Source organism: Aphelocoma coerulescens, chromosome 8 (assembly GCF_041296385.1).
Source record: "Aphelocoma coerulescens isolate FSJ_1873_10779 chromosome 8, UR_Acoe_1.0, whole genome shotgun sequence".
In the NCBI taxonomy this organism is placed as follows: domain Eukaryota; kingdom Metazoa; phylum Chordata; class Aves; order Passeriformes; family Corvidae; genus Aphelocoma; species Aphelocoma coerulescens.
Genome location: NC_091022.1, coordinates 25,369,456 through 25,385,156, shown reverse-complemented (window position 1 = coordinate 25,385,156; position 15,701 = coordinate 25,369,456). Strand labels below are relative to the sequence as shown.

The window sequence follows — 15,701 nt, the reverse complement described above, 5'->3', positions numbered from 1 at the left end:
TGTCGGAACCTCTCGGTTTGGTGTTTAACGAGCGGGACGCGCCGCGCAGGTGCCGCGGGCCGGGCGGGCGAGGGGGGAGCGCCGCCGCCCCTCAGCCGCGGCGGCCGCTGGGGCGCCATCGCCCCCTGGCGGCGGCCGCTGGCGGCGGGAGGCGCGGGCGGGCCCGGGCGGCTGCGCGGAACTTTCCGCCGGCGCGCGCGTCCGGCCTCCGGAGCGGGGAGCGCGGAGCGGGGCCGGGGTGCGGGGGCCGCCGCCACCCCGCCGAGCACCGCCCGCCTTTAGCAAGGCGCCGCGGGAGCCCCTTCTCGGCCGCCGAATTAAAGAAAAAAAGTAAAAAAAATCTTGGTTTTAAACTTTTTTTATTTTCTGGCTGCTCTCCCCTCACTCTCTCTCCCCCCCCCCCCTCCGCCCCTCTCCTCCCAACCTCCTCCCAAAGCGGCGGGGCGGGAAGGAGCGTCTCCGCTCTGCAACACCAAAGCATGGCGGAGGCTGGCGATGAGAACCGTCCTCCCCAAAGCATCCAGCGCCTCTGACAAGCCCGGAGCCAGAGGGGGTGGGGGTGGGAAAGGGCGGGAGGGGGGAGAGCATGGGAGGGAGGGGGCGGCCAGTCCTTCCCCCTGCACTTGTCAGATGCAGATGGGACTGGCAAAGTTTGTTTGAATAAAAAAAAAAAAAGGCTAAAAAAAAAAAAAAAAAGGGGAAGAGCAGGAGAAGGGGGAGGGAAAAAAAAAAAAAAAAAAGATCCTAGAAATCCAAAAAGGCTCATCTGGGAAGGAGAGAGAGGAGACCGAGAGGAAGCGGGATGCAACTCAACCTGACGCTGATCTGCTTCGTCTTCGGGGGGTTCCTGCCCGACGCCGCGGCCCGGCGGGAGCAGATGGACACGGGGCAGTGCGACCTGCCCCGCTCGGTGAGCCGGGCCGGGCCGGGCCGGGGGCGCGCCGGCCCGCGGGGGATGCGCGCGTGTCCGCGGGGTGCGCGGGGGCCGCGGGGCGCGGGCGGGCCGGGGGCGCGCGGAGGGACCCCCCCGGCCCCGCAGGTGTGGCGGCGCTGCCCCGCGGGTCCCCCGTGGAGGGGCCCGGGGCTGGAGCGGGGCCGGGGGATGCGGGGGCGAGCGGGGGGTCACGGCGGGACCCAACCCCACGCGGGCCTCATGGTACCCGTCGGCTTTGCTTACTGCGAGCCCGCGTGGGGCTTGTGCGAGGAGATGGAGAAGCGGGACCCCCGCTCCTCCTGCCCTGCGGGCAGCCCCGAGGGTGGCATCACTATTTCCTACCCTTCTGCTCCTCCATCGCTGACCAGCCCCTCTATCTTCCCCGCAGCAAGGAGAGCTCAACTCTTTCCTCTGGACCATTCGCCGTGACCCCCCCGCCTATCTCTTCGGCACCATCCACGTGCCCTACACGCGAGTTTGGGACTTCATCCCTGACAACTCCAAGGCCGCCTTCCACGCCAGCTCCAGCGTCTACTTCGAGCTGGACCTCACGGACCCTTACACCATCTCGGGGCTGGCCAGCTGCCAGATGCTGCCCCACGGGGAGAACCTGCAGGACGTGCTGCCCCGGGAGTTGTACCGCCGCCTAAAACGCCACCTGGACTACATCAAGCTGATGCTGCCCCACTGGATGACCCCGGACCAGCGAGGCAAAGGGCTCTATGCCGACTACCTCTTCAACGCCATCGCCGGGAACTGGGAGCGCAAGAGGCCCGTCTGGGTGATGCTTATGGTAAACTCCTTGACGGAGACGGACATCCGCTCCAGAGGGGTGCCGGTGCTCGATCTCTACCTCGCCCAAGAGGCCGAGAGGATGAAGAAGAAGACGGGTGCGGTGGAACGGGTGGAGGAGCAGTGTCACCCACTGAACGGGCTCAACTTCTCCCAGGTAAGGAGGCTTCTGGGCCTCATGTGTTATCCCAGGATGTGGGGGCCGTTCTCCTTGCTCATTGATCAGTTGGTGGGGGTGAACCCCAAGCCTGCTGCAGCGGGGTGGTCGCTCATGGGCCTCAGCAGCTTTTGTGGTGGGCTGCCTGTTTGCTGTCACACTGACCAGCGCTGCCTGCAGAAACCCTGTGATGTGCGTGGCGAGCGCTGCATGTGGATCATGTGTATAATTTATTTGAGAGGCAAATGTCCGGGGTGTGAATGTGTGTGTCTGCTTGCTTGCCTCTTGTGAGGGAAATTTCCATGCTTCCTATCCTGTCCCGGAGCTGGGTAAAAAGTGCTTTTTTTGTTTGTTTGTTTGTTTTGAAGTAAAGCAGCTCTGTGGTACTTGTCAGGAAGAGGATGAAGCATGAACAATGAAAACAGAAATTTCGACATTGTTCAAATTGATTTAAGTACATGCAAACTGTCACTCGTCTTTATAGTGGTCACTCTGGGTCAAAACAAAGTGACTCATGTTGTCCTTGTACTGGGGGAAATTAAGTGTGCAATATGCATGGGTTTATTTCACTTTAGAACAGGTAAATTTCAGCAGAAAGAAAAAGATGTAGGCTAAGAAACAAAAGTTATTGGTGTAACTGGACTCCGGAATTCTTTCAGTGGATTTAGCTTTAAACAACCAAATACTAAGCCATGAGATCTATTTCATTTCAGTGGATTAATCAGGAGCACAGTAACAGCTATTGACTTTGCTTTGTGGAACTGTTTATGTGAAATGAGATTTACTAGAAATTGAGGAAATGAATGTGTGTGGAAGAAAACAAATAATCCAGGGGAGATTTAAGGTGGTGTCAGTTACTGCTATGATATTTCATTTTTAACCTGCTTTTCCTCATTCGTTTTGGATCGGTCTATTTCCAGCCTTATTTTACTGTCCTACTTTGACAAAAAAAAAATCTTAGTGATGTGGGAATAAGGATTAAAGGACTGATCTTTAGTGTGATTAAAATGTCCTTAGAGTGCCTTCACCCCCTGCTCCCCTGAAGTCCGGTGGGAACTATTTTAAGGGGAAAAAGTCTGGCTTTCAGTAACATTTGGTTCACCCAGTATTTTAACTAGGAGTCTTTACATACAGCCTTCAGAGGAGATTGTTGCAAGCACTTTTGAATGAATTTTCTTGTTTATCAACAAAAATAATTAAAATAAAGCCCCTCAGGACCCTTGCATTAATTAACACACATCCAAACCAAGGAATTCGTTTTACGCTGTTCTGTCTGAAAGGTTTAAGTGCCTATCCTCTCTGTTGAACCCCTTCTTTAAGGTGAGGTAAAAATAATTAACCATTCCAGACGTCCAATAGTGTTTGGTTGTATTAGGTTAAAAATGGCAGTGAGAATCAAGCACATGAAAGCACTTGGTTAAAAATGTACCACTTGGAAGCCTTTTAAATGTGAATCATACTACATTTTTTTCTCTTTAGAGAGAGTGAGCAACAGAGAAAGGAAAAGGGACAGAGTACAAAACTCACTGCTGCCCTTACCATAATTGTGTTTCTCTCCAAATTTTAAATAGAAACAAAAATTTCCCATTCATTTTGCTCCAAAAATAATCTAAAAAAGAGCAGCAAAGGTATTACTGCTATTGGCAAGTAAAAGACGGTCATTTGTGCAAAACATTTGTGCTGTTTAAAAAAATGCATTCCATTTTAATTGTTAGAGAGAATTGACAAAGTTGCTGAAATAGATGTGTGTTCAGGAGGATTTCTTCCTAGATTGAAGCTTTTTCTGGGAACAGGGCCACCAGAACAACAGGAGACAAAATTAAACAAAACAAACCAGGTATTTATTTTCTTGCTTCCTCTAGATTTCATGCATCCTGACACCTGGCTAGTTGTTTAACAATAGTAATTTGTAATGTTATCACACCGTCTAGCAGTCCTACTGCTTGGTGTATTACTGTGCTAATTTAGTGGAGTGGATTACTATTGCAAGGTTTCACCTCCCAATTCCAGGTCTTGGAGCCTTCCTTAAGCAACACATAATTAAAACACACTAAAATGGAAATCAGAAATTGAGCAGCTTTTGTCTTGCAGGGTGTTTGCACAGTTTGATGAGAACATCTGTGATAAGTTACAGTCCCAAACCTGCTAAGGGCATCAGTGGTTTTTTACCTGTTTTCAGCATTACTATTACAGGAATACTGCACATTATTTCTGCATTCAGAATTCAGGTTTTAAGACTGTGCCTTGCTGAATCATGTCAATGCTTTTGTTTCCCACATCCCCAAAGTCCAGTATTTTTGCCCTAAGCAAATTAAAAAAAAAAGACAAAGCTTTTTTTTCCCTAGTTCTTCCCCTCAAAGGCAGCTTTGTGCTACTGCAAATATTTAATCTGACTACATACACCAAATCTGTTAATCTGATACCGTGAGGAGGAGGAAATCTAGGAGTGGTCCCGGTGTGGTACTTGGTTTTGATCTGCTCTGAAAGAAAGTGGATACACTTGCATTTTTGACCAGGAACGATCTTTGAAACGTTCTGTGCGTGGCTTTGAAATGTTGATTGTCTTAGCCGGATAAAAAGATTAGGGTGGCTCATATAATTAGGTGCTTCCGGGAGAGCCAGCTCCTGCAGGTAGAGCAGGGAGCATTGTTTTCTGTTGTAAACCCCGAAACTTTGTAGTTTGATGCTGTGCTCCCCCTGAGATCTCTGCACAGTGTTTCCTGCTGCTTTGCCACATCACTCCCATCCTCCTGCTTCCCCCTGACTGGCTGCTCTCCTGCTTGGATCCCGGGGGGGGATTGTTATCCCACCTCCTGGGTCTCTGGCAGCTGCTGGTCACTCAAAGTCCAGGCACTGGCTATGGCAGAGCTGGTGTCAAGGTGTCGGAATCACAGCAGAAGGCTGTGTTGGGAGCCTGGATGCAGGGGAATTCATAGCAGGTTTGGGTCAGGTTGAAATTTCACTGCTCCTTGTATTTGAAGTTTCAGGGTTTTCATGGAAGGTGGGAACAGAAAGAGCTGAGGCAAGTGAAGAGGAGGAAGCAGACAAGTCTGTCTGACAGCACTGCTATTTATGTAGAGAGTGGCCAGAAAAGGGCAAAATCAAGTTGGCCAGGACTGAGGACTGGTGAGGGGCAGATGGCGTTCCAGACCTTCTCGTGGAATCCTGGCACAGGCCCTGCAGCCAGGACTGTCTGTGAGCACTCATCCATGTGCCTTCTGAGGGCCAGCTGGGGATAGGGCTAACTTTTCTCTCTTCTTTGGGACCCTCATGTGGATCAATGATGGGAAGCTCCCCCCAGGCTGTTGTTGGAGGAAGGAGAACTTAGATGATGACTCCTGCAGCTGCTCAGGTCTGTTGCATCCTCCCTGATGACCCAGGGCTGTCATGGGACCCCCATCACCCTGGAGTGATTGCAGTGTGTCCCCACTGAAGGTCTGTACCGTCAGCAAGGGGAAGGTCTTACTCCTCTACCCAAACTGCTGTTCACTGGGGAGGTGGGTGGCATCCCTTGCTTGTGTTTGATCCTGTTTCTCAGCAGGATCCCCAGTCCCAGACGGTGTTCATAGCCCTTCCTGTGCATTAGAACTAAAATCCCTCTCCCATCCCATCCCGAGCTTGCTCTCCTCAGGGACAGTCTGCATTCAGCTCATTGCAGATGCCCTGAATTCCAAGATTCATAGGGAAAATTTTGTGTCAGGGTCCAGCTTCATGCCAGCCTGTTGGTGGGGAAGCTGTGAGGCTGGTGGGGAGCTGCCAGCACCTCCTTTTCTCCCCCTTGGCTGTTCGGGAAGCCCCGACTCTGGTCTCCTCCGGCTGCTATCATTTCCGACTGCAGGGGGAGATGTTAAATATCAAACCAGTGTTGATTGGATCAGAGACTGCCTCAAAGAAAGAAACCTCAGACTGTGCCAGATTAAACTTCACACTTCACCATTCTCCCCCTTTCATTTCTTTGCCGCCTCATTCTCTGCACAAATAAACCTCATCTCCCCGCTTTCTACCAATGAGACAGCAATCATGGGGCAGGAATGACTTTGTTAACAAAATCAGTCTTCATTTCCCAGGTCCTGCTGTTCCATCAAACCCTAGGACATGGCAGCTTTGATTACTCTGGTGATAAGATTAGAGGGGGGAACAAGTGCTGGTTAATAAAAGGCCGATGGGTGGTCCATCATGTTTGGTCACTGACAGCTCTGCAGCCTCGAAGCTGGACCTTCAGTGGCAAAACAGTAATATACACAGTGATACACACACAGGGCCACATCCTGGACTCTCTGCTCAATCTGCCCTGTCTCCTTGAAAAATGAAACATTTCTGTGATCACAAAGCTGGGGTTCTCTAAGCTGACAGGACCAGTGTAACTGACTTCCAAGGGAAATTTACTTGTTTGTTATAATGAAAGATCTGGGATCATAGTTTTCTAAACTGAATTAAAGGGTTCAGTTTCAGAGCTAGCTGACTTTTGATAGTCTGTATAGTTTATATGAAGGAGTAACACTGTTTTTTTTTTTTAATTTTTGAAATAAAAGTGCCTTTTGCATAGTAGAAATGGCACCTTCTTGCTTTTAGAGAATTTCAGGCTTCATGAAGAGAGCAGAGTCATCAAAAACAGCATCACCTGTTTTGACTGCTGAATGTTTGTGAAAGAAATGTTGTTAAAGGGTTTGATTACACATAGCTATACATAGTGCACATAGTTTTCAGCTTGCTGGCTTTTGTTAAGCTATCACTCCCTTCACCCTCTTGTGCCCCAGGGTAAACAAATTCCCCCAGCAAAATTAACCTCGGGGTAGAAATTCATACAGCAGAAATAGAAATCCTTCCATTTAACTGCCTTTAAATACTAGTGGGAGCTGCTTTATGTCTTCACCAGGGGAACTGTTGAGGATGAAACTATGCAGGTATTAAAACTCCAGCAGTGGCAGTAACACCTGAAAGGATCAGCAGCTGACGTTTTATAGCTGTACCCACCTGTAGGTGTTGCTCTGCACAGCCAGTGACTGTGTGCTCCTGCCCCACAGCCCTTTGGAAGGCTCACCCAGGCATTTGGTGCCTATTAAGCAAGCAGCCAGTCGCTAATGATGGCTCGAGGGGCAGCTGGCAATTCATCTGTTGTATTTATTGTGTATATAACTGCCAGAAGTGTTTGTACAACAGGTCAGGTATGAGCCCTTCCTTTCCCTCTGATCCTTCACACCTCGCTTGGTAACATCCAAGCCCAAGGCAGGTGTACCTGCCTCCCACGAGTAGGTCTGGAGGATTCTGCTGGTTGATTTATTTGCAGAATTATGGGTGTTGCTTGTGACTGGTATTAGGCAGGAATTACATCTTTATAAGATGGGCCTTGAAAGGGAAGAATCCGCAGAAAACAGCCTGACACTCAAGGGAGTCCTTACTGTACCTGAGGCAGGTTAACATTACCAGTGTATAGAAGTCAAATAGCAGAACTGTGCCATTTTTTCTGTGTGTGTTTGCCACCTCGGAGCTGCTCACCCAGTAGGTGCAAAAGCCCCTGTTTGGTAAATGGTATTTTCACAGTGATTTGCAATATGTTTGTTATTTGCTGTCACTTTGTGATGCTGTTGCAGCAGCAGTCAGGATTCTCCTCCAGGCCCAGGGTGCTTTGCTTATAAACAGAATGAACCATTGACCTAAAAAACCTCAACTTCAAGTATAGTGCAGCCTACAGTCCTCAGAAAGTCTTTAACAGCCTCCCCTCAGCTCCCCAGTGAGTAGCAATCCACGTTATAAAGCCAACCCACATCATTCAGGTGAGTCAGAGGTTCCTGGATTGCAAAGGCCAGAAATGATCTTAAGCAAGGGCACTCACTCACCTTGCACTCCTGCAGAGAGGAGATCAGTGGCAGGGCTCCCAGCAAAGCATATTTAGGGACTTCAGAGGGACATACTGTAAAATAACCGGTTTCCCCTGTGCTGGGCTTTACACTGCAAACCCTTATTAATCTTTTCACTGTCATTAGGAGTTGATGAGACAGGTAAAAGGCAGAAGAAATCACAGTGTTACTGATTGAGCCATGTGAACTTGGTGTGATTTCTTTCATCTTTTGGTCCTATTAGCAAGGTTCCCTGCCTACTTGGATGAAACTTACAGCTTACAGTCGTAAGCTGACTTCCCCAGAGCACAGTGTTCAGGTTGTAGCACAAAAATGGAGATTTTCAGCAATGACTGGTGTTTTAGAAACTTCATTGTTTTTAACTTTCAAGGGTCAGTGTTGAAAGAGCCCCATTTTGCAGGGAAACTTATCTGCCTGGTGTTCTCACACTTCACCAAATCCCTCTTCCAAGCAGACAACCAGTACAGATGCTCGATGGCCACTATCCTTTAAATGTGCAGAAAGCACTGTGGGTTGATGACAAAATTTAAGTATCTTTGTGAAGCTCTCAAATTATTTCTAGGTTGTAATTACTAAGATATTTATTTCTGAACATTGCAGCAATTTGTGAACTTAATACTCTTTCTGTAACCCAAAGAGCATTACAGTTTCCAGCTCGCTTGAGACACCAGAAATTAACTGGTGCCTGCAGAGCTTAAAACTGCAGATACCAGTGTTTGAACTTAATACCTCAGTTCTTGGGCTGGGATTGGAGCAAGACTATGTTCTCTAGGGAGTGGGAGCAGACATGAGACTAAACTGTAAGACTGGTTGTATCCATCACAACAGCTGGTAGTTACGGTGTCTCAGTATCTCCATGGATTTGCTTTTTCTGGTGCTCAAGCTACCTTGTATTATTGTTACTGTTTATTGGATCTAACTGATATTTAAAGGCACAGAGAATAAAAGGTGACCTGTTTAATACCTGTCAGAAGCTCAAGCAGGAATTCACACACTCATGTCAGCTGCTTTTATCACTAACTTATTCCAACAGTAGTCCTTCACATTTGGATTTCCAATATTTTAGAGCTTCTGGTGCAAGTCATTTCAGAACTTCTAGCACAATATAAATGAAGGTTGGTAAAAACTGGAAATTAAAACCATGTGCTCAGCATTTTGAAATGGATATTGTATGACTTGAGCAGGCTCATTAGCAAAATTATTTTTAGTTTGAATGAGATCAAAGGCCCAAGATTTTCCACTCTGAGGGTCATTTAGTATAGTCCTGGACACCCCATTTCTCATCATGCATAGACTCCCATAGGCCAGTTATACCTGAAGAAATCATCATCCCTGAAATACTGTAATTAGATTTATTATCAGTGGACCACTGCTGATCACCTCTGTCCAGTCACTGCAACAACACTGAGGGGTTGAAGAGTCTTGCAGATGTCAAAAGCGAGTTTTATTCCTGACTTCTTCAAAATCAGGATTGCAGCCCATGCTGGTACGTAGCAGTGTTAGAAGTGAAAGACCAAATCTTGTGTGTTGTACCCATTCCAGAGTGTCCCTTGAAGCCAGGGGTAACACTGAACCATTCCCAGAAACTCCAAGTAGCACACAAAGAAAGAATTGTAAAAAAAGAAGAGGAAACTATTCTGATTTTTTCTTTTCCTAGGCTCAGATAGTGTGGAAGTTACGATGCCTTCCACATGAGTTCCAGTCCAGAAGTTCTTCATACTTGGGTATCCCTGCAAAACAGGAGTTAGCTAAGATGGGGCAAAAAGCTGGGAATTCAGTCATAGGCAGTGGGTTAGCTCTATCAACATAATTAAGAAAATAGCAGTAAATGCTTTATGTTTTCCCCAGATTTAATTAAACTTGCTGCTTGTACCCTAACTCTTGTGTTGGGGCACCTGTTGGGAGATACAGATATCTCCAATACGTAAAACAGAGAAGAAGCTGCCTTCATAGAGCAAAGCAATATTCATCAGACTCCCTTAGTGTGCCAAGGAATGAGTAAAAGGAAACAAATCTTGCCGTTTTCTAACCTCTTTCCATTTTAATAAAAGTCAAGTTACGAGGAACACAGGAAAAGTATTTCTTTCGAGTAGGTGGTTCTGTGTCTTGAAAGTATCCCCTCAATATTTTAGAGACTGTACTAAATCCAAGGTCTCCATTAGGCTTCCTCACTTTTGTTAACAATCACCATGAAGACTGATTGTTCTCTGTACGCTTTCTGCCACTGCACAAATTTAGCTTTCCTTTGATTTCTTGCAGCCTTTTCCTATTACAGGTGACAGCATAATAGTGATGGGGAATATTTATTTAAATGTGAGACCAAATGCTCACAGTGCAGGAGTTTGCAGAGTCAGCAGAGGGGGAGAGGGCAAAAGTGTGATTTGCCTAAATTTTTGAAGGTCTTTGTATTCCTGGCATGTGACTGATTCACGGTTTTAGAAATGATCATTGAGATAAATGTTATTCCAGAAAGAAGTGTGATGGGACCTCCCAATGTGTCTCATTGGTTCTCAAGTACTGGTAAAATCATCATAGCACTATTAATTGTGAAAGTGCTAAGCCTTACACCATGAGAGGAGCTGGTCCTGACATACTGGGAGTCAAATGGGATCATAAATTGTGGTTTGTTTTCAAGCTGAGGTAATTCTTTATTTTTGGGATGTCACAGATGCAGGAGAGGTGCAAGTATGCTAAAGGGCCTAAACACATTGTTTTTATAAGAGTTAATGATACAAAAAGCCCTTTTTTTTCATAATGAATTTCCTGATTAATACAGGAAAAAGCTAGAAAGAACATTCTCAAAAAAGCTCATTATTTGCCTGCTGGAGAAGATAACTCACTAACACCCAGAACTGAACAAAGTCAAGTTTCTAATACAAAGGTATGGCCAAACCAATTCTTACATGGCTTTAGCCTTTGAACAACTGGGATGCAGTTCAGCTCCTTAGCATTTCTCCTTTCCATTTACAGAATAGCAGCAAGAAAATACCTCATCAGTCCATGAGACCAGGTTATACTATCCTAAAATAATCCAAGTGTTCTGGTGGCAAGATGAAGTTCAGAGGCTTTTGCAGGCATGAAACACTGTCCAGCTTTGTAGATCAGCTTGTCCCTGTCTGCAGACTGGCACTGACCAGCTTTTTACCCAGCTAATTGTGTGAGGCCAGAGAAGATTTTCTTTATTAACTTGAGTGGCTTGGCTGTGAAATGAGACATACTGTACAGTATTGTTCCGGTTTGGCCAAATTTAGAAATATATCCTCTGAGAGAAGGCACAGCTACCCCTTCCCCCCCAGGTTCGGGAAAAAATAAATTTTCCTCGAAGGAAAGTGAAGAAGATAAAACTATTTATTTACCAAACACACGGGAAAAGGAAAATAAGGCTAAATAATAAAATGTTTCACTGTGGAGGAAAAAAAAACCTGGGAAAGTGTTAAGAGTCCTCCCTTTGGTCTCCTCGGCGCTGGGGCTTGGGCCAGGGCCAGGCCCTCTGTGCCCGGTGGAAAGTCCTCCCGATGTGCTCTGAGGTTGAAAAAAAACAGTCCAGTATAAAAGGGAGAAAATCCGGAATTCCAGAGAAGGAAAAACAAAGTCCAGCTCTCAGTCTCTCTCTCTCCGGAGAACAAGAAGCTGAAACAACTGGTCAAAAGCTGACTGGAAAGCAGCAAGCCGGGTGCTTCCTCGCTCTCCTCCCGCAGCTGAAAAAAAAAACCTGCTATCTCTGTGTGACCTTGAACAAGCTGCAAACTGCCCTGAAAAAGTTTTGCTCAGTTTTTTCCTTCCCCCTCTCAGGCTCAGTTTAGAGGCACAGAAAGGCACAAAAATTAATTTTGGGCATAGGCAGCGATATGGGATACACATCATAACGTCACCCCAAGACATTCCACCCCTTATCCCATATTGTTGGCTCAATGCCCAAACTAAGATATTCTAATTCTACACACACATTAATACATATATATATATACACAGCTATATACGAACAGTGACAGTGACAATCAGCAAGCAGGGGTATACAAGCATTTCACACTACAATCAGATCTCCCTGTGGTACACAATGTGTTGTTCCGTCTTTCTGCATTACCCACCATGTGCAACCAGGTCCCTGAGCAAAGACCACCCCACGGGTGGGTTTGTCTGCACTCGAGGCAGAATTTATCCACACAGGCTTTCCTAACAGACCTCTGACATGCACTACTGGGACCTTATCTCCATCTGTTGTATTCAGGGATTCAGATTGGGCTGGACCAGCTCTATTGGTGGAACCTCGGGTGTTAACTAACCAGGTGGCCTTTGCTAGATGCTGTTCCCAATTCTTGAAAGTTCCCCCACCTAGTGCCTTCAAAGTGGTTTTCAACAATCCATTGCACCGTTCCACTTTGCCTGCAGCTGGTGCATGGTATGGGATGTGGTACACCCACTCAATGCCATGTTCTCTAGCCCAGGTGTTAATAAGGCTGTTCTTAAAATGAGTCCCATTGTCAGATTCAATTCTCTCAGGGGTGCCATGCCTCCAAAGGACTTGCTTTTCGAGGCCCAGGATGGTGTTCCGGGCCGTAGCGTGAGGCACAGGGTAGGTCTCCAGCCATCCTGTGGTGGCTTCTACCATTGTGAGCACATGGCGCTTGCCTTGGCGGGTTTGAGGCAGTGTGATGTAATCAATCTGCCAGGCCTCCCCATACTTATATTTGGACCACCGCCCACCATACCACAGGGGCTTCACCCGCTTGGCCTGCTTGATCGCAGCGCATGTCTCACAGTCATGGATCACCTGGGAGATACTGTCCATGGTCAGATCCACCCCTCGGTCTCGTGCCCACTTATAGGTGGCATCTCTGCCCTGATGGCCTGAGGCATCATGGGCCCATCGAGCTAGGAACAACTCTCCCTTGTGTTTCCAGTCCAAGTCTACCTGTGACACTTCTATCTTTGCAGCCTGATCTACCTGCCTGTTGTTTTGGTGTTCTTCATTAGCCCTACTCTTGGGGACATGAGCATCTACATGGCGGACTTTCACAACCAGCTTTCTTACTCGGGCAGCAATGTTTTTCCACTCTTCAGCAGCCCAGATTGGTTTTCCCCTACGTTGCCAATTAGCTTTTTCCCACTTTTCTAACCATCCCCACAGAGCATTGGCTACCATCCATGAATCAGTGTAGAGGTAGAGCTTTGGCCACTTCTCCCTTTCAGCAATGTCCAGGGCTAGTTGAACAGCTTTGAGTTCAGCGAGTTGGCTTGATCCACCTTCTCCTTCAGTAGCTTCGGCAACCCGTCGTGTGGGACTCCATACGGCTGCTTTCCACTTTCGTTTCATCCCTACGATGCGACAAGAACCGTCGGTGAAAAGAGCGTAGCGTGTGTCTTCTGATGGCAGTTGGTTGTACGGTGGAGCTTCTTCAGCGCGTGTCACTTGTTCTTCTTCATCAGCGAGACCAAAGTTTTCACCTTCTGGCCAGTTTGTGATTATTTCCAAAATCCCAGGGCGATTCAATTTTCCGATACAGGCGCGCTGTGTGATGAGAGCAATCCATTTGCTCCATGTGGCATTGGTGGCGTGGTGGGTAGAGGGAACCTCTGCTTTGAACATCCACCCCAGCACTGGTAGTCGGGGTGCCAGGAGGAGTTGTGCCTCAGTGCCAATTACCTCTGAGGCAGCTTTGATTCCTTCATAGGCTGCCAAGATTTCCTTCTCTGTTGGAGTGTAGTTGGCTTCAGACCCTCTGTAGTTTCGGCTCCAAAATCCCAGTGGTCGACCTCGAGTCTCACCAGACACCTTCTGCCAGAGGCTCCAGGACAGGCCATTGTTCCCGGCTGCAGAGTAGAGCACGTTCTTCACCTCTGGTCCTGTCCTGACTGGGCCAAGGGCTACGGCGTGAGCGATTTCCTGCTTGATTTGGGCAAAAGCTTGTTGCTGTTCGGGGCCCCAATGGAAATCGTTCTTCTTGCGGGTAACCAGGTAGAGAGGGCTCACAATCTGGCTGTACTCAGGAATGTGCATCCTCCAAAAGCCTATGGCACCTAGGAAAGCTTGTGTTTCCTTCTTGTTGGTTGGTGGAGACATTGCAGTGATCTTATTGATGACCTCAGCGGGAATCTGACGCCGTCCATCTTGCCACTTCACTCCCAGGAACTGGATCTCTCGGGCAGGTCCCTTGACTTTGCTCTTCTTGATGGCGAAACCAGCTTCCAGGAGAATCCGGATAACTTTCTCTCCTTTATCAAACACTTCTGCTGCAGTGTTCCCCCACACAATGATGTCATCAATGTACTGCAAATGTTCTGGAGCCTCACCCTTTTCTAGTGCAATCTGGATTAGTCCATGGCAGATGGTGGGACTGTGCTTCCACCCCTGGGGCAGTCGGTTCCAGGTATACTGCACACCCCTCCAGGTGAAAGCAAACTGAGGCCTGCACTCTGCTGCCAGAGGAATGGAGAAAAATGCATTGGCAATGTCAATAGTAGCATACCACTTTGCTGCTTTGGACTCTAGCTCATACTGGAGCTCCAACATGTCCGGCACAGCAGCGCTCAGTGGTGGAGTCACTTCATTCAAGGCACGATAGTCCACAGTCAATCTCCATTCTCCTTCAGATTTGCGCACAGGCCAAATGGGACTATTGAAGGGTGAGTGGGTCTTGCTGACCACCCCTTGGCTCTCCAGCTCACGGATCATCTTGTGGATGGGAATCACAGCATCTCGAGTTGTCCGGTACTGTCGGCGATGCACTGTCGAGGTAGCAATTGGTACTTTTTGTTCTTCCACCTTCAGAAGGCCGACTGCAGACGGGTTTTCTGATAGCCCAGGCAAAGTGTTCAATTGCTTACTGCCCTCTGTCTCCACAGCAGCTATTCCAAAAGCCCACTTGAGTCCCTTTGGGTCTCTAAAATACCCGTTCCGGAGGAAGTCTATGCCCAAAATGCACGGGGCCTCTGGGCCAGTCACAATGAGATGCTTCTTCCACTCAGTTCCAGTCAGGCTCACCTCAGCTTCCACCAAGGTCAAATTTTGTGATCCACCCGTTACACCAGAAATAGAAACAGATTCTACCCCCACATGCTGCGATGGAATTATTGTACACTGCGCACCAGTGTCAACCAAGGCATCATATTTTTGTGGTTCTGATGTACCAGGCCAACGAATCCACACAGTCCAAAAAACGCGGTTTTCCCTGACCTCTACCTGGCTAGAGGCAGGGCCCCTCTATGCCTGGTTATCCTTCTTTCCCTGGGCCTGTATCTTAGAGGTTCCTTCATGGGAATTGGACATGCCATCGTCTTTTCCATCATTTCCAGCAGTTTGGCTACAGGCAACTGGAGCTACTTCCTTTTTGGTAGATCCTCCTTTCTGAGACTTGCGCTCCTTCAATTCACTCACTCGTGCTGCCAGAGCAGAAGTGGGTTGTCCACCCCACTTCCTCATGTTTTCCCCACTGTCACACAGGAAATTCCACAGCTCACTTCGTGGGATGTGCCTTCTCTCTGGGGAACGTCCGCGGAGAAGGCACTCTTTAATCTCCTGGTGATTCTTCTCCATCTTATCTTCCATTTTCTGCATACGTGTTTCCACAGCTGCGATTCTTGCATGTGTTGGGCCATGCACAGAGTCTGCATATGCTCGGAGCTTCACTGCCATATCCTTCACAGTCTCATTTGCACCGTAGTCCGGTTTCATTATTGCTAAAGCAGAAGCGTATTCTGGTGGCCCAAGGTGTATGAGTTTTCGCCACATGTATGGAATAACTCTGGCCCGGTCTGGACTCCTCAATCCTGGGTCATTTGCAAAGACAACCTCTACCACCCCTAGTTCTCTCAGGCGTTGGATCCCTTGCTCTATGGTCTTCCATGGGGTTTGCTGCATGTAGAGATCATCTCCACACATATATCTTTCAGCCACGCCTGTTAAAACTCGTCTCCAGACACTGGTAGAATCAGCCCCCCTTTTCATCGCTTGGTCGATCAC

At 47.9% G+C, this 15,701-nt stretch overlaps 1 protein-coding gene across 1 annotated transcript in view; it reads left to right on the top strand.

Moving 5' to 3' along the window:
* Window positions 1-629: 629 nt before the first annotated feature.
* The window catches only part of TRABD2B (TraB domain containing 2B), a 276,678-nt gene continuing 261,606 nt past the window's right edge, over window positions 630-15,701 (top strand). The window contains exons 1-2 of the mRNA XM_069023357.1: window positions 630-910; window positions 1,323-1,883. Of these exons, the coding sequence (XP_068879458.1) occupies window positions 803-910; window positions 1,323-1,883 (669 nt within the window). The 5' untranslated portion in view covers window positions 630-802. The remainder of the gene's footprint in view (window positions 911-1,322; window positions 1,884-15,701) is intronic.